This window comes from Electrophorus electricus, chromosome 19 (assembly GCF_041902795.1).
Source record: "Electrophorus electricus isolate QZ-2024a chromosome 19, ASM4190279v1, whole genome shotgun sequence".
Classification (NCBI taxonomy): domain Eukaryota; kingdom Metazoa; phylum Chordata; class Actinopteri; order Gymnotiformes; family Gymnotidae; genus Electrophorus; species Electrophorus electricus.
In genome coordinates this window covers 3,700,001-3,720,000 of record NC_137515.1, presented here as the reverse complement: position 1 = coordinate 3,720,000, position 20,000 = coordinate 3,700,001, and the positions used below count along the sequence as shown (strand labels likewise).

Genomic DNA, 20,000 nt, shown 5'->3' with positions numbered 1-20,000 from the left:
GTAATGGGCATATGGTAGTGGGCTGTGGCCCACGCATAGCTACAGCAAACGACAAAAACAGGATTAAAAAATAAACCCCAGCACTTGTTCTCGTTGTAACCGTTAACTGCAGCTCTGAAACATAACAGCCAGTTCTTTGAAGCGTGTGTGTTAAAATAGTTTGTTGCACCATTATCAGAATTTAAAATAGACAGTTGCACTTAGTCCCTATGGACAGTTCTTCTGGGAGGAGGTTTTGAGACACACCCTTTCCAAACCATTGCTTTTTCTGGGATTCCCCCCCCAACCAAGTCATGGTATATACCAAGCGTCGAATGGAAAATAATTGACGAATCGATATATATTTTGTTCTGCCCTTCTCCGTGATGAAACAACATCTGATACTCTGCTAAAGAACACCATCCACAGTGTAACCTATGGTGCCCAACGTTTGGTGTCTTTCAGCGTCAGACACCGTCGCCCAGGCGACCCAGTTGAGGTTGGGCAAGGGTGTCTGATGATGATGTTCTTCTCAGTAACGCAGTAACGCAGGTGAAAACTCCATTAGCGTTTTTCTCTACCCTGCTAGACATATCAATGCCAGGCTACTTTTCCCTGTCTATTAGCTCGCTCCGGAGAACACCATCATGTCCTTCAACAAAGCCTTGCAACAGAAGGTCATTGCGTTTGAGGCTGATGTCACCATCAGGTAACTCTTCTCTCACCATTTCCCTCCATATCTGATATTAAAGAAGCTGCATGATCTGGCTTCTCTTGTTTGCAAATCCAAAAACCAAAGCAATCTGCCTACACTGTCCAGAGAATAATTTCAGGCTTGAGTGTTATTTATTTCTCTCAGTAGAACAAGTCAAACAATGTCGCTGCAGCTGTGTGGCACTGCCCACATGACCATCACACTTGCCAACGCTAGCAGCATCGATCCAAGAGCATCTCAGGTCACTAGCTAGTGACCCAAACAGTGAAGAGAGTGGTAAATGGGGCGAAGCCACTGAGCTTTCTGCTGCTCTCTGGATTATGGAGGGCTTGCGATTAAGATGCTTGCCCCCTAGTGGGTGTGACCGCCCTGCCCTCTGACCTGCAGGCTCGACCTGCGTCTCTCTCTGTCTGGCTTCCCATGCCCTACATCAGGCGCTGCGGTGCTATGGGTCAAACAGACAGGTTTTCGAAATTCTTGGCTGCAGGCGTGCAGATGCAAGGATGGGTGTCTGTGCACACGGAACGGGACCGCCGTGAAGGGGAGTAAATACTCTCCGCAAAGCCCATTTGTCTTGTGAGGTCAATAACAGTGATTTGCGGCAGCCGCACTGCGAACCCGGAAGCCCTTTCTTCTAACGATCCTTTCTTCTTTGTAAGGGGAGAGACTGAGCCCTGTTCCTCCTCCTCTACAGCATGGATGGAGTGCCCTTCCTAATGCGCGACCACACCCTCCGCCGCACCACGGATGTGGCAAGCCGCTTTCCCGGGCGCCAACATGAAGACGCCTCGCTCTTCAACTGGACTGAGATCCGTTCTCTCAACGCTGGTGTCTGGTTCCTGAGGGTAACGGCATGCGCACCCCTGCGGGACGTTCTCTCCCGCACTTTCTCACACACTCTTGGCCCTTTTTTCCCTGTGTGGTTTCTGAGGAATCCCTGGCATGCTCGGCATCCAGCGGTGGTGTTTACGGTGGTGTGTATGGAAGTGTTTATTGCAAGGTGTATTTCGGTATTTTGAGACTATCTAGCCAGAGTGCATTGCCATTGGGGTGAATTCTGCCATGACCTTCACCTCTGTCTTCTGGATTTGTTTTGTTTCTTTGCTGGTATGTTTATTGTCCCTCAGAATGACCCTTACTGGACCGTGAAGTTCATTTCTACTAGAGACTACGGCCGGGCGGTTAACCAGACGGTGTGTAGCTTGGTGGAGCTGCTACGCCTGGCTGCCAAATCGAACTGCTCTGTTCTTTTCAGCCTGCGCATACCCGCACCTGAACACCCCCGCCACAAGCTCTGGATCAGTGACGTGCAAAAGGCTGTCCAGCGTTCGGGCATCCAGCCAGAACAAGTGAGGGACAAACACCCTGCATGTAGCAGTAGTAGTAGTAATTGCACTACTGACAGTTATAATAGTAATAGCACTAGCAGTGGTACTAGCAGTGTTGTAGTAGTGGTAGTAATTTGTAGTTATAGTGATAGTAGTAGTAATAGCACTAGCACTGATAGTTATATTACTAGTAGTGATAGTAGTACTTATAGTACTAATAGTTATAATAGTTTGGGGATTTGTGTTTTTTCTTAATACACACACTTAATACACATGTTTCTGCTTCCACTCCCAGTTCGTCCTGGCAATCCGACAAATCTAGATGCTTAAGATATCAGAAAAATAGTTGTCGCCCACCCTGTTTGTTGTGCCACCATTGTGTATGCTAGTCCAAATGCAATGACCAGAGCAGGACATGACAGCAGGCTTGGAGGCGGAAGCTGTTTCTATATCAACAGGCCCCTGTGGCTGTTTCTATATCAACAGGCTCCTGTGGCTGTTTCTATATCAACAGACTCCTGTGGCATCTCCTGGGTTGTGTCGAGTACATGGGGGCTGCTGTCACAGACACATTGCGAACTTGTAACATGGGAATGCAGATAATGAAGTTCCCAGGATATTAGGCACTCAGTTTGTCATTGCTTAGCATTTTGTGTGTGTGTGTGCGTATTCATTAATTTTGCCATCATGTTTTCTCAATATACACAGAATTGTCATGACTGTGTAAGAGTAGTTTTATGTACTGTAGTAGCCTACATGTAGGTTTTTTTGTTTTGCAGTGCAGCGGCGGGCTGGAAGGGTTGATATTACATACTGTAGTGCATTCAGGCTCTAGTGTGGACTGACAGGGCTGGATGTGTTAAGATGCTCTTCATTCTCTGTAGCCCTCATACTGCGGTTAGTTCATGCCACTGTGTAGTTTTCAACACTACTACACTGCTCGGTCTGTTGGATGTTGGATTTTACTCTTAATGACTCAGTGCTGTGTTGAATGTGAACACAACACAGTTAATTAAGTTCATGATGTTTTTATAAGGGCCATTTTTTTAATTGGATTTTTGTGTGATTTGTGTGTGTGTGTGTGTGTGTAGGTGATGTGGACACAAGACTCGTACAGGTACCAGGTGCGAGCTTCTGCACCCCTACTGCATCAAACAGTGAAGGAGATGCTTCCTGTGGACGGGCTGAAGGAAAAGGCCACTCACACCCTCAGCCTGCACTACAGCAAAGCCACAGTGGCCGAAATCAGGTACACGCACTACACACACTACACACACACACACACAAGCAAATATATATATATATATGGAAAAAAATTATATATGGTGGAGTGAGAGTAAATGGTTTTTGACCTGGTAGACTTTTACTGCTGGTAGTAAACGGTTCTATATTGAAGGCCATTAATGAGAAAGTGTGAGCTGTCCAGTGATATCCTTAAGAAAAAATAATGAATGTAAAATTGTACTGAGAACTGATATCAAAGCAGTCAGGAAGGCACTTATGTGTAAAAGAAAAAAACATTTGATATATTAGAAAATGTTTCATTTCGTGCACATTGAGTATTTGAAAGCAGACGATAGTGAACAATAATTAGCTGAAGTAACCATTCTAACAAAGCACTTCTGAAGAGTATGTAAGCAAATGATGTTACTTTTGAATGTACTAGCCCTAATAATATTACAGTATGAGAGGTAAAGATAAATCAATGTGTAATACAAGTTAAGAAGTATTTTTGTGGCAGTATGTAATTGATTCTTCTGATGACACCAATATTATATAGCTATTTTATGTGAAATTAAGGAAATATGCAGTACAATCTACCATGGACCTGAGTTAATGTGACGATTATGCATTTTTTATTTTTAGAGATGAAAAAGCATATATTTAATTTATTAGCTCTAAACCAGTGATCAGTATTTTCTAATTCTTAAATAAATAAAAATGTAAAGTTTGTAGATGAGATTTATATTTTTTCTGATAGAAAAATATTGATGTCATTAGGAAACAAACAATACCTTCTTTGCTGCCAATTAAAGATCATTAACATATATTAGAACGATACGGGTCCCAATATTGACACTTGATGAATTCCACAATCTACATTCTTTATTCTACATTTTTATTTTATATTCTCTGCCATAAACACAGTTTTCTATTTGATAAATACCTTTTGAACCATTTGAACTTCACATTTTGAATGCCATATTCTTTTGTTATAGGACACTATGATTAAAATGTGTCAAATGCTTTGGATAAGTCAGTAAAGACTCCTACAGTTATTTCATTGTTGTCGACTACATACACACACACACACGCACACACACACACACACACACACACACACACAACCCACACACACACATGCCTATATGCATACACATTTAAAAATTTGGATTTATATGTAGGATCAGAGGCTCAGAACAAAATGTAAATATGTGTGTAGTCATTATGCATTCATTATGAAGTCATTTAACTGCCTGCCAAGTTACACTGTAAGCATACAAACAATATATAGGCTGCCAGTAATAGTTCATACTGAACAGTACTTTGCTGTTCTCAAGTTCAACAATCTGTAAACCCCTTAAACACCTTCTGTCGATGTGCTGAGACCATAAAAAAAACATGTTGCAAAGACAACCAAAGAGACATTCTGTTTCACAGTTAAAACGTGTAATCATGTTTTCATTACAAACCTAATTACTTTTTCATCATTCACATTTTGTAAGCTGTCATGTGATACCAAATGGTCGGATATGACCAGCAGGCTTCCTGCAGGCATAGGCCAGTCCGGTGTTGGCACTGATGGAACTGATAGTACTCCAGTATATCATGCCCACGTCTACCAATGTTCAGGTTATGTGAAGTTGCGTTACTGATCAGGTCTGCCTCTACAAGAACGTGTGGACCTGTGATCAATGCATTGCTAATTTTTACTGACTGTGCGTGTGTGTGTGTGTGTGTGTGTGTGTGTGTGTGTGTGTGTGTAAAACTGAACTGGAGCAATGCACAGAATCAGGCCCTTCTAACAATAAAAAGGGATGGGGAAATTCATAAACTTATTTTATAGAGTAAAATTAAAAAACACTAATGTATTCATATAAGCAACTTTACATGTTCTTGGTTACTACAGGTTGCGATACTATCCGAGAGTGGCACTAATCTAATCTGCTCATTAATATGGCTGCAGGGATTCACTGCTGTGTACACGCCTACGTACTCCTTCTGGTGCTATTTCGAAGGGTTCTGAAATCCAAGTGAAATACAAGCAAAATGACAGGAAATATAACCAATTAAATTTGTGTTTTTTTCTTTTTTTGGGTGCGGGCCTATAGGAGCCTGTCCGTGCTCTGCATTCTGAAGAATGGGCTATGTCATTTATTAGAAAAACTAAAATCACTGTCTATGTACTCGCTACCTTTGCCAGCTAGAATTGACTGGTGATTATAAGTGAGACAGCCATTATGTAGGACCTAATTGAAAAGACTTTGTCAAGGCTAGCCTTCACTGGAAATCTAAAAGTTATTTAATGAGGCCAGCCAACACCTTCCTAGCCATAATAGAAAATGTTATGTGCAGAGTTTAGCTCTCAAACTGTGAGGTATTCCTGGCTAACAGCTAGCCTGCAGCATGCACTGTACATTTGTTCTGTCGACTGTAGTTGCGTTTTGAGGATTGCTGAGCTGCATTTTGGAATTCAGACAATAAGGGTACACTTTTTTTGGGGGGGGGGGGGGTATTTAGAAGGACTAGCTCAACACGCAGCACACAAACACACACTCAGTCTCTCTCTCTCTCTCTCTCTCTCACACACACACACACACACACACACACACACACACTCCTGTCACCTTGCCTCAAGAATATCAGCAAGATTTGGAAATTAATTAAAAGACTAAAAGTGTGTGTTTGATGTACGGTCACCTCGTGTGTACACGCTCAACACTCGTGTGTGTGTGTGTGTGTGCGTGTGCGTGCGCATGTGAGAGAGCAGGCGCCTCAGAGACAGTAACGTCAGCCTGAACGTGTACCCGGTGAACGAGCCGTGGCTCTTTTCGGTGCTGTGGTGCAGCGGAGTGGAATCCGTCTCCTCTGACGCTCCTCACGTCCTCTGCAAAGTGCCTCACCCCATCTGGCTTATGGTGAGCAGACCTGCAGGCCACGCCTCCCCCACAGCACAGCTCAGGGTCCTGGAAGCTGCTCCGATAACGCTATGCCATCATCTAGTGGCGAGACACTGCAATAACAGTTGCTCTTGTGTTTCAGAGTCCAGATGAATACTGCTTGATATGGGTGACGTCCGATCTTGTATCCGCAGCAATTGTGATAGGAATATTTATATTGCAAAAGTAAGTATCTGTCAGAAAAATAACTGAAATTTAATGTTTTCTAGACTTATTTAAAAGGACTGTCACCTGATCTGCCAGTCATATGGTAGCATTTATTATAAATATGTTAATCTCCCTTCTTTGTGTAAAAATAAATTGTAAAAAAAAAAAATTTTAAGTGACTTTTTAAAAATAATTTGCTATGGAAATGACCACCAGCTTGACATGGCAGTGCAAACACATATTCATATACACATGAAGTAAGGGCTTGTGTATTAAGAAGTTTGTGTATGCTTGCTTTTTCTCAGCTACAAGAATGGCTGCTTCTGATGCTTCTGAACTGACTGCAATGCTCTGTTTTCCTTCTTTTCCTCCCTCTCTCTCTCTCTCTCTCTCTCTCTCTCTCTCTTCCTGTCTTTCGTCTCTGCTCTCTGCATGTCTCGTCCCTCCGCTGCTTGCTGCAATGTCTCAGCTATCACACGATCAGGTAACCAGGGTTACACCAGGGGCCAGACAGCCAATAGCCACTGGCCATGTCTAAAAGCCATTTCGGCCCTTCCCAGCCACTTCCTCTATTTGTTTGTGTTTCTTTCCTTTCCTCTGGTCTTGTGCTTACATCTTAGTCCTGTGTCACTGTTATCGTCCACCCAGTATTGCTACACAAATTTAAAGTCTCTCCCCGCAAAATTGCACTCATCGTTTTCATCTTTTATTATATGCTTAGCCTATGTTTGACTCTCGGGCCAACAGCCTTTACCAAAACGGCATTACATTTGTCCCAGAAGGAAGCGAGAGCCACAATTTCTCAATTTCACACAATTTCACAATTTCAGTGAGAAGGTCCCTTCCGGGGGCGTATATGCTACGGTGGGGGGTTGCTTGGTGCGGTGCCTGCAGTGGGAAGTGGCCTCACTCGGGGTGGGGGTGTTACTGTGGGTGGCTGGAGCAGGTGTGGCCTTTGCGGGCGTCTGTATGCCGGTGCGGGTGGTGCCCGGCTTGGCGGCTGCAGTGGGAGTGGCCTTTACGGGTGCATGTATGTGTGTGGTGGTGCTCTACAGGTGGAGGATGAGTGGAATGCGGAGCTACAACCCGGAGCAGATCATGCTGAGTGCTGTGGCACGCAAGCCCGGCCGTGATGTCAACATCATGAAGGAGAAACTAATTTTCTCAGGTGATATTGGGAGCGGGGCCGCATTAACCCATCAGCCTCACCGCTATGGCACTGCAGCAGCTAAATCGAATTACCGCAGTAAAAAATGTTACTGAAATGTGTGCAATCGTCAAATAGCGTTACACAGTGAGCCAGATGGCAAAGTGACAAACTGCAGCAGTTTCATCCTCCACCTCTCTCCTTCAGTCTGTCTGTCTCTCTAACAGCCTTTGAATACTTCCTGCTTCCTACCGCCAAGCTAACTGTACTCTCTTGCCTTTCTAATGCTATTGCTGTCGTGTTTTCCCTCCTTTGTTTAGAAATAAACAACAGCAACGGTAGCACAGACGAGCTCTCCATGTACGTCGACCGCAGCTAGGAGGGACCGGGGTGTGTGTTTTGGCAAGCCCCTGTCCTCCGTTTCCTGCTACATCGGACGTCTGCATCGGACGCCTTTTGAAAGCCAGACTTTCTGTTTGTTTTTGGTTTTCGTCCCGTGGGCCGAAAGTCTTGCAGCTGCGCATGACATGCACTGGTTTGCCGAAAGACCAGCGAAGAACTTTACTGACCTTAGTGTGGAAGTGAGCTTATGGGCATGTGAACGGCAGGCACACTGCAGCATCTTTTTAAAAACCGAGTCAGACAGTGGAAGCAGCACCGGCCCTGTCGCTAGACTGCGCGCGTGTGTGTGTGTGTGTGTGTGTGTGTCTGTGTGTGTGTCTGTGTGTGTGTGTGTTTTGAGAATAGCACATAGCACTGAACTCTTTTATTGTGTTTCAGCCACTCGCCTCCAGCAGTGAGTCTGCTTACTGTAATTGTATTGACTATTTATGTAATAGTACCGCCTCGTGTTTTGTTATGTATTAAAATGTATTTGACATGAAGTATTGCTACAGCGGTAGTGTGTATAGTTTGAACAGAAATCATTTCCTGCAATTGTTGGGGAGAAATATTAATATCTAATTATTAGTGAATCATTCACCTAAAGTATATCTGTGGATCAGAAATTATTTCTGCCTCATAGTCCAAGCTTTCAAAGGAGGCTAAAATAAATTTGGCAGGAAATCCTCCGGTCTACAGGAGGAAAATTATTTGTACTTAGAACTAGGTTTGTACTGTGGGTAGATATTTTTTTACAAGGTTGTACTAATGAGCTATACTGAAAGTTGCAGTAGTTGACAGTGAAATGCCTGTCTTCCTAGGTAGGGCACGTGAAGTAGTGTATGTTCTGCTTTGAGAGTAAGGCCTCTATGACATGTGATGAATGTATTGTGTTGTTTTTTTTCTTCTTCATTAATGGAGCAATTTTTAAAACGAGACACGATTTACTGTGTTGATGGGGAAATAAATGGAGTAAGCTGCACTGTGGTCTCCAGTTTCACTGTGCTTCTGTCTGAAAGAACACAGCACTGGGTGGGATGTGACATCATTTGATCACCTTTACCAATGAATGGGAATGGAAGTGGAATCTGAACAGGGATTTTACACAGTGATTTTCTCATATCATTAAATGTCACGTTTGTCCAACTGGAGAGTGTTCTTATGCCGTTTCATTTGAGATAAAGAACACCAGCACTCACAGGCCATGGGGCTACCACATGAGGTATGATCAGAAGACAAATTCATGTTGATCAGCCATACTGTGTTGTTAATGGTGGTTAAGATAAAGGGAAACAAACATCTGCAGTAAAGCTCTGGTACTATTCAGAGAGGGATGGTCTGACCCTTCATTTATTTGACATGGAATTACATGATGTATACTTGTTACTTGTATACTTGTTTACTTGTTAAAAATATCACAGAGGTTTATAGAGTAATTAAGTCAAAATCAAAAAGGTCATTAACCCTTTGCACTCCCAAGGACCTAGGCCCAGACTCCTCTTAGAACTGCATATTAGTTTCTGTGCTATTGAATAATTCCCAGAAGTTAATGAATAAGATTAATAACCAAACGTGCTGCTCAATATATAATTTGTTAATCAATATCACCCCCTCAGTACTGTTACTGCAGATGGCTGAATTATGCAAATTAGCTCTTTAACACATCATATTTCTTATGTGCTTGAGTGCTGTGCACAGCAGGACCAGAGTCAGATACTGCGGAGTGTTCTGTGGGGGTTCTGGGGAATCGCAGCACTAATGCAAATATGATGCACCAGATGAGCCTCTTTTATGGCTGTTAAAGGAAAGATAGGAATTCTGTCAGGATGAAGAAGAAAATAATGCTAAATCACAGTGGGCTAGCTCTTTGGACAGTGAAAAAATGGATTTAACAGCAAATACGCGAGCTCCCATGTAAGAAGAATCCTAAAAATGCAAATAATGCTGTACATGTGACTCAAAAGGGGGGGAAGAAGCGCAGGTGTGTGGAAGGTGCTACAGGTTTACGATTGATGAGAGTAAAGTTTACATAAGCTTTACACAACGTAAGCATGACCCATTTTACACTGAAAGTGCAGAAATACTGCCAAAATAAATTAGTCGATTACTTTGAAATTGAGTTCCCTAGACAGTTCGAGTACACCGTGTGCCCAGAAAAGCAAGATTAACGGGATTACAAAGAAATGTAAAAATCAGTATGTGAATTCCAACACTAGAGGGCGACAAGAAATAGCAACGGGGCTGTTTGACAGCTTTACACAAAAGAAATTCCCCACTCGCCCTCCTCCGGCCGATCTTTGTCCTTCAAGCTCAGGTCCTCTACCAGAGGCCTGGGAGCTCGAGGGTCTGGCGTCGTGCCTTAGCTGTTCCCAGGATGGAGAGCTCAGATGTTATGCTTATCTTTGCGGCTGCGGATCAATAATTGCTTGATTTCTACCACCGTTTATTGTATGATATTTTTGGTATATAATTACGTAATTTAAGTAATCAAATCATAGCTTTAGTAGCTTCCTTCCTTACGCTATGTGTGACTCTTTTTGCCCTTACAAGTCACTGTACGCGATCAGGCTAGTTTTTTCCGGTCTTCATCTCGGTGAATATTTCTTTTTGCAATTGTTGGTCAGCAGATGTCAGTGTCAGAGGTATGAGGCGCTGCACTTATGTCCTTAATCCAAATCCAAGTCAGCCTATATAACGGTACATTTGTGCTTTCTTTCTCAGTAGAAATGTGCTCTTTGTGAAAATAATTTTGTAAGCCTCCCCTCATAGAAAAAAAAAAAAAGAAAAACGTGTGTGTCAATTTTCCTTCCTCCTGACAAGCATGAGTGACGTTCTTTTATTGCAGAAAATATACCAGCAGTATTTAGCGGTTCTTTCACATATTATTTACAATACATGGTATTTGGTAACTTCCAAATGCTCAAAGTATGACTGTTCAAGTGTACTATTGCACAATACTATACATAAACATGTTTACATTGCATTTGCAGACAGAATCTCAATTCAGGAGTCCATTCGCGGTTTGTAAAGGTGCCAAGATTCCACATACACAGGATGAAACCACAAAAGCAAAAATAGCAACTTGTCAGTTCCCACAGCACTGGTCTGCATCCTCTCTGCTGTTGTCGGAGCAGTCAGATGCTACGTAGCAACCTGAATCTCTGGGGCAGTCGTTCGGTTTTGCGTTAGCGCCCTCGCTAGCAGATCCTTGCGCGTCGCTGTCGTCTTTCTGATTGTGGTCTGAAACAGAAACAGCAAAGCTTTCAATGGCCAAAGGGACAAGTACTAATGAAGACTATGTATACTGCATATTTAGTAGGCTTTATTAACACACTAGCACAAAGGTTGTGTTTGGCAGTATGTCTGATGCATGTTCGAGGTTCTCCTTATGACCTTAGGGAAACAAGGTGACAGATCTAGTATCTAAACCACAGCAAATTCACACTCACTACCAAAAGCTCATTTCCTGTCAGAAACGAGACTTTCAACATGACCTGCATGTCCCCACTGACTCTGACTTTGTACACACCGCGTTTTTTTCACTTCTCTAGAATTAGAGTTTTACAATCCCAGGGTTGATGTATTACGAGCAAGGTTTCCTGGGTTAGCAAGCAAACTATGAATTTGGGGCTTTTAACCAAACCCATTAACTATGGCAATTTGTGTGTGTGTGTGTGTGTGTGTGTGTGTGTGTGTGTGTGTGTGTGTGTGTGTGTGTGTGTGTGTGTGTGTGTGCGCGTATTCATTAATTTTGCCATCATGTTTTCTCAATATACACAGAATTGTCATGACTGTGTAAGAGTACTTTTATGTACTGTAGTAGCCTACGTGTAGGTTTTTTTGTTTTGCAGTGCAGCGGCGGGCTGGAAGGGTTGATATTACATACTGTAGTGCATTCAGGCTCTAGTGTGGACTGACAGGGCTGGATGTGTTAAGATGCTCTTCATTCTCTGTAGCCCTCATACTGCGGTTAGTTCATGCCACTGTGTAGTTTTCAACACTACTACACTGCTCGGTCTGTTGGATGTTGGATTTTACTCCTAATGACTCAGTGCTGTGTTAAATATGACGTTTATGATGTTTGGAACCTTTGTAAGGGCCATTTTCGGTAGCTGTGTTTTTGTGTGATTTGTTGTGGTTGTGTGTGTGTGGGTGGGGGGGGGGGGGGCTCCCTTCACTCACATTCTGAATCCTGCAGCGACTGGGTGACTGCCAGTAGTCTGAGTCTCTGCTCCGGGTCAGTCACATTCAGCTCGATCAGATGCTGTTCCATCAGATCCTTTAGGTCTTCCACTGTCTGATATCCATTTAACAGCAACGCAGACTCCAGCTCCTGCAGGGTAGATGGGTCCTAGCAGCTTTAGATGACTCAGAATCATAAAAACATAAAAACATAAAAGCAAGGAAGGTTTTCATATCCAGTGGTTTACAGTGTCAAGTGTTGCGATCACATTAATTATTTGAATTCTTTTTAATACTCTTCAAATTTTCATAAAAGTCATATATTTTTTTACATTTTTCTTAATTGTTTGGCACTGATATATTAAGGGAAAAAGGACCTTGTCCTTTGTCATGTTTACCAGGACAGGATAACTACTTCCTGGTTGTAATTCAGTACTAAGCCTAAAACAGATCCTGTCCTATGTGGGATTCTCATCAAAACCATGAAGTAAATGTTCTATTGGTTGTTGCTGTTCTCTATCTTCCAGAATGCCATGTTTGAAAAACAAGGTTTTAGGTGACATTTCCCTATTGAAAGGCACCTCAAGGTTGAGTCTTTCCAGGAGCTCATGGAGAGTCTTTGGCCGCGGTCTCCTGCTCCTGCTGTGGTCATGTGACCTGTGTACCGCTGCAGGCTCTTCTACCAGGACATCCACGTAGATGAACTTAAAGTTGCCCACTTTACCATTCAACATGCCCGTCCATATGCCCATGGGCGGCTTACTGATGATGTCGATCACGTCTCCTGCCTATGACAGGGCATTCAGCAGAATGAGCTGTGGAATGAGTTTCAGACCTGGCTACTGACTCCTTACTCACTTGGTTTTTATGCAAATGGTCACCTTGAGTTTGAGGTACTCTGTGTCATATGGGCTTGGGAGGAAATCTGTGTGCGCTTTTGCCCTGCCGCAGAACTGGCCTGTAAAAGCCTGCTCTTCCTCCAGCCTCAGATCATGACCAGAGGCCACAGAGCCACTGATGACACCGCCTATTGATTAGAAACAGTCCGTCACCTTGCGGAACATCTAGTAATAATCCTTTACAAACAGATCTTTTTTTTTCTCTTCAAACTGGCCTCAATATTAAACCACACTGCCTACATTCAGTGTGGTTTAACATATGGCTGTTTCATCCCTGGCAGCAGTCAACAGAAAGCAGTGATGGAAGCAAACCACACATTATCAGATCCTTGAAAGCACTGGCCCCATATGAGGGTCTGAGGCTGGCTGTAGCCCTCAGGTGCTCCATGGACATGGGAAGCTTACCGGAGGAGCTCTGCTCGCCGTGTGGGCTTTCCATGAAGTTTCTGGACTTTGGGCAGCCTTTGGCTAAAGCATCACTCGGGTCGGTATCCCCTTCCTCCTTGTGGTCTCTTCCCTTGTCCCCTCCCTGTGTGAACCACAGAACAACAGACAAAGTTCTGTTCACATGGTTCCACCACTATGGCCACTAGTGGTCAACTGGTGAAGCTGACCACCATCAAGAAGAGGAGATCCTGGAGTGTCAAACGCTGAGGTCACCCCATGGCTGATTCGCTGCATGGCAAAGCAGCTCTGGATGTTATTTTACACAAGGACATGATGTGGCTCTAGAAAAGTCTAATATATATATATATATATATATATATATATATATATATACACGATTCCTCACATACACTGTAAAGATGCACTGCCACAGATTGTATTCCCTGAACACCTGGCCAACTGTAGGACTCCAGCAGGGCCTTTAAACATATCTTTTACTTTAAAACTTGAAAAAGTTTTTTTTCTTGAAAAAAAAACAACCAATATACCTTTTGAGATTGCAACTTTCTGCATTCACTTTAGTTTGTTTTGTGTAAATAATTTAAATAAATAAATTCTTGACATTTTTCTCAATTGCGACCACATATACCTGTTTTGTTAGACATTTCATGTCAGTGGTTGGAAAGTTGAGATGTTTTTCAGTGATAAGTTCAACACGAAACACAAAAACAGCAGACGCTGCAAAACTGGTGGGGGGGAGGGGAGCATTGCCTTCATATTAAGCACTCACCATTTCCTCTGATAGAGCATTAACATATTTTTTCCCCATCTTCTTACACATCGTCATGGAGATGGCTTTCATCTTCTTCCCTATCCCTCCCTTGTGCGGCTCTCCCTCAGGCAGCTCCCCCTTGGTTCCCTGCACACATGAAACCGTTCCTCAGTGACAGCAGTGTGAAGAAAGCTACGAGCCCGTTCACCTGTCTGAGGCCACCGCGTCTACGATAGAAGTGTGCGTCTGATTCACATTTACCCCAGAGCTTTCCTGCTCTTCAGCTTTGGTTTGTTGGGACTGGTGTCTGGAACAGTCGAATCTCCCAAAGCTTGTGGAGCGCTGTTTTTAAAAAACCAAAAAACCAAAAAGCACACAAGTTAAGTGCATCGCTGCTGTGTGATGTGATTCCATTCTGGGACTGACACTGAAAGAACAGTCTAGAGCTGCAGAGAACAAAATCACTTTTCATTAAATAATTTAAATCATTTGTTCACTTTTTCCTCCTTAGGCTTCATGCAGTCTTTGCCATATTGGCATAGAAACTCAAAAGAGGCTACAGCATTTCAGCCCAGCTCTGTATGGCATGCTGATAACAATTACTGTAAAGTAATAAAGCAGACAGACAATATTCCCATACATTTTGTTTTGGTTTACCTTTGGTTTATTCTTGGGTTTGTCCGAGACGTTTGAAGCTTTCCTCTGAAGCATGGCTCTTGTTTTTTTTCTGAGAAAAACTGTCTTTGCATGAACAAACGTACCGCATGCAGTTCTAAAGCATCTCGCAGAATGCAAGCACACACACACACACACACACACACACACACACACACGCACAAAGAGAGGGCCAAGCCTTCACTTCCTCATCTGCTCACAGGATGTGTACAGTGCCACTCACGCCCAGTCAAAGAGCTGTACGTTTGGCTTCAGGGCAACAGCAATATTTCGCATTACATTTGAAGTTGTAAGAGCATTGTGCATCACTATTATGTAATCAATATGGTCTGTTGAAGTGTCATTTAGGAAGTAGTTTTGCACAAATGCACAGGATAAAGCTTGACCAAGCACGTATGTCTGTTTCATTGCATTATTTTAACTGCTGCGCCTCTTTTTCATATGTTCTTTATATTCATATTTGACCCAGCAAATGATTTGAAACAACTCATTTTAATTGATTCATTTAAACTACATTAATTACATTGTCTATGTTAACTAACTTAATTATAATAATTTATAATTCAAGCTACAGTGCTTCTCCCCTGAGGTCCACCATACGAAAGTAAAACCAATATCTTCTAGTTATCTTTGCCCCGTGTACTAAGACAAGGGGGTGTAAGGGAATAACCCAATTTGCTGACAGAGTACAACCAGTTTGCATATAATTAGCATAACTCAAAGGACACCAGGCTAACTGGTCTAACTGCTAACCCCAAATTTCATAATGCAAATAAGATCATTCTTACTGGTCTAACAGTTAACCCCAGGTAACGTAATTCAAATGAGGCCGTGCTAAGCCAGCTTCCGTCAGTACTGGCCAGGTGAAGCGTTCCATCGGTCCTGTGGACTCACCACGAGGTCCGCTTCTCGGCTGGCTGGGTAGAACAGTGCTGGAGCCATGGGAGGAACTCTTTCTCATGGTTGTTTTTAGCCAGCCTTGTGTAGGTCACTGGCTTTCCTTCATTGGACGACAATTCCGTTACATGGGCTATAAGGAATTATGGGTGTTAGACTTATCTTTCGTCATGCACCATAGAAGGGCATTATGTATGGATGTAACTGCTCAACAGTTACATGTGAGCAATATCATTTGGTCAGATTTGAGCTTTAAACAACTGAAAGTAAGAAGACGCAGGTTTTAGAACCCGGGGAAGTGACTTGTGTTCCCCGAATGGAGTATCCCACCGGTGCTGTTCCTGACCTCCTCTGGGACACGCTTGCTACTCCGCTTCTTCCAAACGTGCTTCTTCAGCATGCCCTGTGCCTCACCCTCGCTGCCCTGCAGGCCACAGGGCATTATTTCAGCAGCTCGTAGGCATGTGAAAGGTTAAGGTAAGGACAATGGAGGACAAACCTTTTGTACTCTGTACTCTTTGTACTCTGTTGACTCCCGATTATGTTCCAGCCTCCCAGGTGCCTCTGGGACATGCTGGTCTATGTGCCTGGGGTCAGCAAGTACTGCAGCTCTCCACTTCAGAGAGCGATTAACCTCCAGTCGAGTGTTTCCAGTCTAGTCCTGGGAGACCTCTAGCCAGTCCACTTTTCTTTTTTTTTTCCTGGTTCAGCTCCAAACACACATCAGCCAGGGTTATCCAGCAGTGCAGAATGCTGGTTTACCTCGTCTATGTCTGTTCAAACATTAAAAACAGCTAAAGTGGGAGCTGACGGGGGAACCCCAAGGACTGGTTTAACATCTCTGCTCCGGCCAAACAGCTACAGAGCTCAGCGACCAGGGACCAGCTGCGAAACTTGCTTCAGACATTATAATTGTCCATTTGTGGAAATGTGCCAATGGAAGAAGCCCGCAGGCCGACAGGCCCTTAACAGCCGTAAAGAAGCCCGTCTGCTGCAGACGTGAGTGGGCACGGCAGAGCAGGCTGTGGGCTGGCCTCCATTCACTGGCTGCATGACCTTCTCCGACATGTGCAGGAGAGACCCAAACCACTCCGAGCCATCTGTGCTTAAGCTTCTAACAGCGAACATTTGTGCTAAGTAGTCGCTCCATGTTGAGACATGCGCTCTGCGTACATGGGTTGTTTTTGTTTTTTTTCTGAAAGCACCAAACCAGATGCCAGGGACCCTGAGTTCTGATTTGGCATTTGCTGCATGTTCGCCTGGAGAGCACATGCCACACGGGTGCCGGCTGAAAGCAGGCCCGCAAACATGATGTGAATTGTATGATACAGTCAGTCTGGTGGGATGGAACCACTGAGGCTGTTAGAGTGGGCAAACCAGGTCTTGTTGCTTGAGTTCCAAGTTTTCTATATTAAAGGTTTCACATCTCAAAGTGCATACAAGACAAAAAATATCAAGGTATTTGGAGTAAAAATCTCCATTAAATTTAGTAGGAATTTCAACTTAATACACACAGAAGTTAATGAAGAGCATATGGTTGGTTTGGGTGGGTATCTTTCTAGAGTAGAGGTGACTTTTCTGACACTGAATGATGGCTAACACAGAGGAATTATACACAGCAGAATGGACCACATTAAGCAGATGGAGATTTTAATTGAGAAAAGATTATAGCATGCAGTGACACACTCTCTGATGGGCCCTCTCATTTGTCTAATGTTTGACACAGCATTACCATGGAGGAAAATGAATCGTAGAATTTGGCGCAGTGATGCAAAAGTGATGTAAATGAGCAGGATAGAAAGGAGCACTTTGGCTGTCAGACTGACACAGACATGTGGCTCTGGTTAATGTAAAGAGACCATATGAGGTCAGTGACACGGTTCTCTTTCACTTCACCAAAGCTTTTTGACTGTGCATGAATTTGCCAGATGAAGACGTTATTGGTCTGCCATAGACAAATAAAAAATGTAATTTCACTTTTGTGTATGACCTGACAAGAGCAACCTTTCAGTCTTTTCATCACAGTCGTCTCCAGTCTCAGGGGCTTCGTTATGTGGGAATCTTCCACTGTGTCTAACCAGGAGAGCCTCTTAAGCAGTCAGATCTGGGAGCAGGCACCAGGCTAGCCTAAACCACTGGGACTTTTAGCCAGGGTGTTGTTCTAACCTCCTCCATGCTGGTGTGGAGTTTGAGATGGCCTGGAAACCATAGTGTGATGAGCCTGTACTCTCATTACGTAGCTTTACTGCTTTCATTTCATTAGCTGACCGAAGAAGTCCTCCACTGGAAGAGTGCATGTATCACTATTGACCCAATGAGACTGTGAGGCACATGGTTTTGTAGTTCATTACTGCATGACTCTCCACTTAAACACACACACACACACACACACACACACACACTGAAACTATGGCATACCGTTTATTTCATTTGGATGGATCTGAATATGCGCCAACTTGTTCTTCTTTTTGGAGCATGGCCAGCAAACATTACTGCATGCTGCACTGTCTGTGAGAGACCAAAAGAGCAGTTACATTTAATAAAGAAGCCAAAATACACAGAGGGAGCGCTGACCAGAGAGGCAGCATATGAGCAGGCAGTCTGGGAGTTTGTGCCTTATTAAAAAAAACAGTAACAGAGTGATAAAGGAACTAACTGTTAGTTGTTTGATTAATTGTTTCATCCTCACAGTGCAGTTAATTGAGCCTTTATGCTACATTTTTACTGTCAATGGCAGTCTTTGTACATTGACCCACTATTCCATATTGTCTCTGCTGGTTTTAATTCAGCACACGTCTTTTTGGCAGATAGAGTCAGTGTTTCTCGGGGTCTGCTTGTTGTGGATCGGCTCATCACTTATAATATAATTAGAAATCTTTTGCTCATATAAGCGCAACTAAAAACAATGATAAAATCAAGCTCTAATATCCGTACACAGTTCAAACTACTGAGGCCTTCTCAAAAGCCACTGTGGAAATAAATTCATAATAAGCAATCAGCTTTCACTGTTTATATTTGACTATTTGTCTAGGCTATAAATCAAAATGTCCAAAATAGAATAGCTCCAGAAGGTGAGTTTTGATAAAACTGCCCATTTTATCTATTTAATTTTTGCCAGTAAATTTAGCACTAATAGTCACTTGTAATGTGAGCTTTAGTACACGGTTGTTTGTTAATCCACTAAAACCTACATGTCTGCTCTTGAATCACTGGATGACAAGCAATAATGAAAAAAACATAATTTGTAAAAGAGCTTCATCTAGGCCCCACAGCACAAACCCACAGCTGCACAGGACTTTATCTTACACTGTGGTTGCACCATACAACCATACGCATACCAAACACCCACACACACACACTCAGGCTGAAGTGTTAATTTGCACCTGGCTGAAAGTGTCAGCTTAAAGAATTAGCTCTATATGTTAGCCGAACTCCACACCCCTCTAAAGTGATTACAGTTCGGCGCAGACTTGGCGTGATGCAGCTGTAACAGGCTTGTAGGCACAGTAGACAGATCATTTGCTTTCTCCTTGCTTCCCTTTATCTTTGTCTTCAGATAAGCCTTCGTTGGAGTCTGGGGATCCTCCTGAAGGACAGGAGAGAAGTGACTGTTTTTCCTGCACTTGTTCTGTCTTTTGTAAATGTAACACTTATAGTAGTTTAATCAAGCACAGTGCAGATAGTAGACACTCATGCTCCCAATGCCCCCTGTGCAGTGTCATGGTCCTGTTTACTGAAACTACCCTGATGCACTGCATGATGGCAACCTTAGAGGACTCACCAGGGTGATAGAAGGCTCGAAGCTGCCCTACCCACCCCTGCCTACTAGACCGAGGATACATGGACTCCCTGGGGCAGCTGGGCTGAACTCTCTGCTGGAGCAGCCCCGGGCTGCCTCATACAGGCTTTCCATAGAGCCCTCCTTCACTGGAAGGCACAGAAAGTGCCCGGGAGTGAGAGGCATTCGATATGGGTATCATGTGCTGTCCTGTACTGTGTTTCCTGTACCAGGTGTTACCACCTTGCCTTCTGGCAGTTTTTCCCAGTACTGGAACTGACTTACTCCTGCACCGTGCATGTGACTGTAATGCCTACTTCAATACGCCTGATCCAATCTAATTAAAAAGTTCTTTGCAATTTTAAAATGGGAGCACTGGGCCAGGAAAAGTAGAATGTAAAGTCCACAGGTACTGTGGCTTACAGCATAGCTGATAACAAGTCTCAAAACATAGTATTAAGGCAATGATAAAGTAACAGATTGCAGTCCATACTGAGGGGACCATGAGCTCTGACCCGGCTGGACTCGTGTG

At 43.4% G+C, this 20,000-nt stretch overlaps 2 protein-coding genes across 14 annotated transcripts in view; one reads left to right on the top strand and one right to left on the bottom strand.

Annotated features, from left to right (window-relative positions):
* The window catches only part of gdpd5a (glycerophosphodiester phosphodiesterase domain containing 5a), a 28,185-nt gene extending 19,325 nt beyond the window's left edge, over window positions 1-8,860 (top strand). For 5 of the 8 annotated variants that reach the window (XM_081701808.1, XM_027021390.3, XM_027021389.3 and 2 more), the window contains 9 exons: window positions 606-688; window positions 1,389-1,539; window positions 1,822-2,043; window positions 3,114-3,271; window positions 6,014-6,161; window positions 6,286-6,368; window positions 6,820-6,834; window positions 7,406-7,518; window positions 7,818-8,860. In XM_081701808.1, the coding sequence (XP_081557934.1) occupies window positions 606-688; window positions 1,389-1,539; window positions 1,822-2,043; window positions 3,114-3,271; window positions 6,014-6,161; window positions 6,286-6,368; window positions 6,820-6,834; window positions 7,406-7,518; window positions 7,818-7,876 (1,032 nt within the window). In that variant the 3' untranslated portion in view covers window positions 7,877-8,860. Of the gene's footprint in view, window positions 1-605; window positions 689-1,388; window positions 1,540-1,821; window positions 2,044-3,113; window positions 3,272-6,013; window positions 6,162-6,285; window positions 6,369-6,655; window positions 6,835-7,405; window positions 7,519-7,817 lie in introns of those variants that run through there. The other 3 variants (XM_081701804.1, XM_081701806.1, XM_081701807.1) reach the window with 3 other exon arrangements.
* Window positions 8,861-10,674: 1,814 nt separating this feature from the next.
* samsn1b (SAM domain, SH3 domain and nuclear localisation signals 1b) overlaps window positions 10,675-20,000 on the bottom strand; it is a 10,940-nt gene continuing 1,614 nt past the window's right edge. The window contains exons 2-11 of one of the 6 annotated variants that reach the window (XM_081702790.1): window positions 19,074-19,276; window positions 18,109-18,198; window positions 14,776-14,890; window positions 14,380-14,460; window positions 14,137-14,265; window positions 13,365-13,488; window positions 12,942-13,087; window positions 12,642-12,848; window positions 12,061-12,211; window positions 10,675-11,118 (exon numbers count right to left, since the gene is read on the bottom strand). In XM_081702790.1, coding sequence (XP_081558916.1) covers window positions 10,964-11,118; window positions 12,061-12,211; window positions 12,642-12,848; window positions 12,942-13,087; window positions 13,365-13,488; window positions 14,137-14,265; window positions 14,380-14,460; window positions 14,776-14,829 — 1,047 coding nt within the window. In that variant the 5' untranslated portion in view covers window positions 14,830-14,890; window positions 18,109-18,198; window positions 19,074-19,276 and the 3' untranslated portion in view covers window positions 10,675-10,963. The other 5 variants (XM_027021378.3, XM_081702791.1, XM_081702789.1 and 2 more) reach the window with 5 other exon arrangements.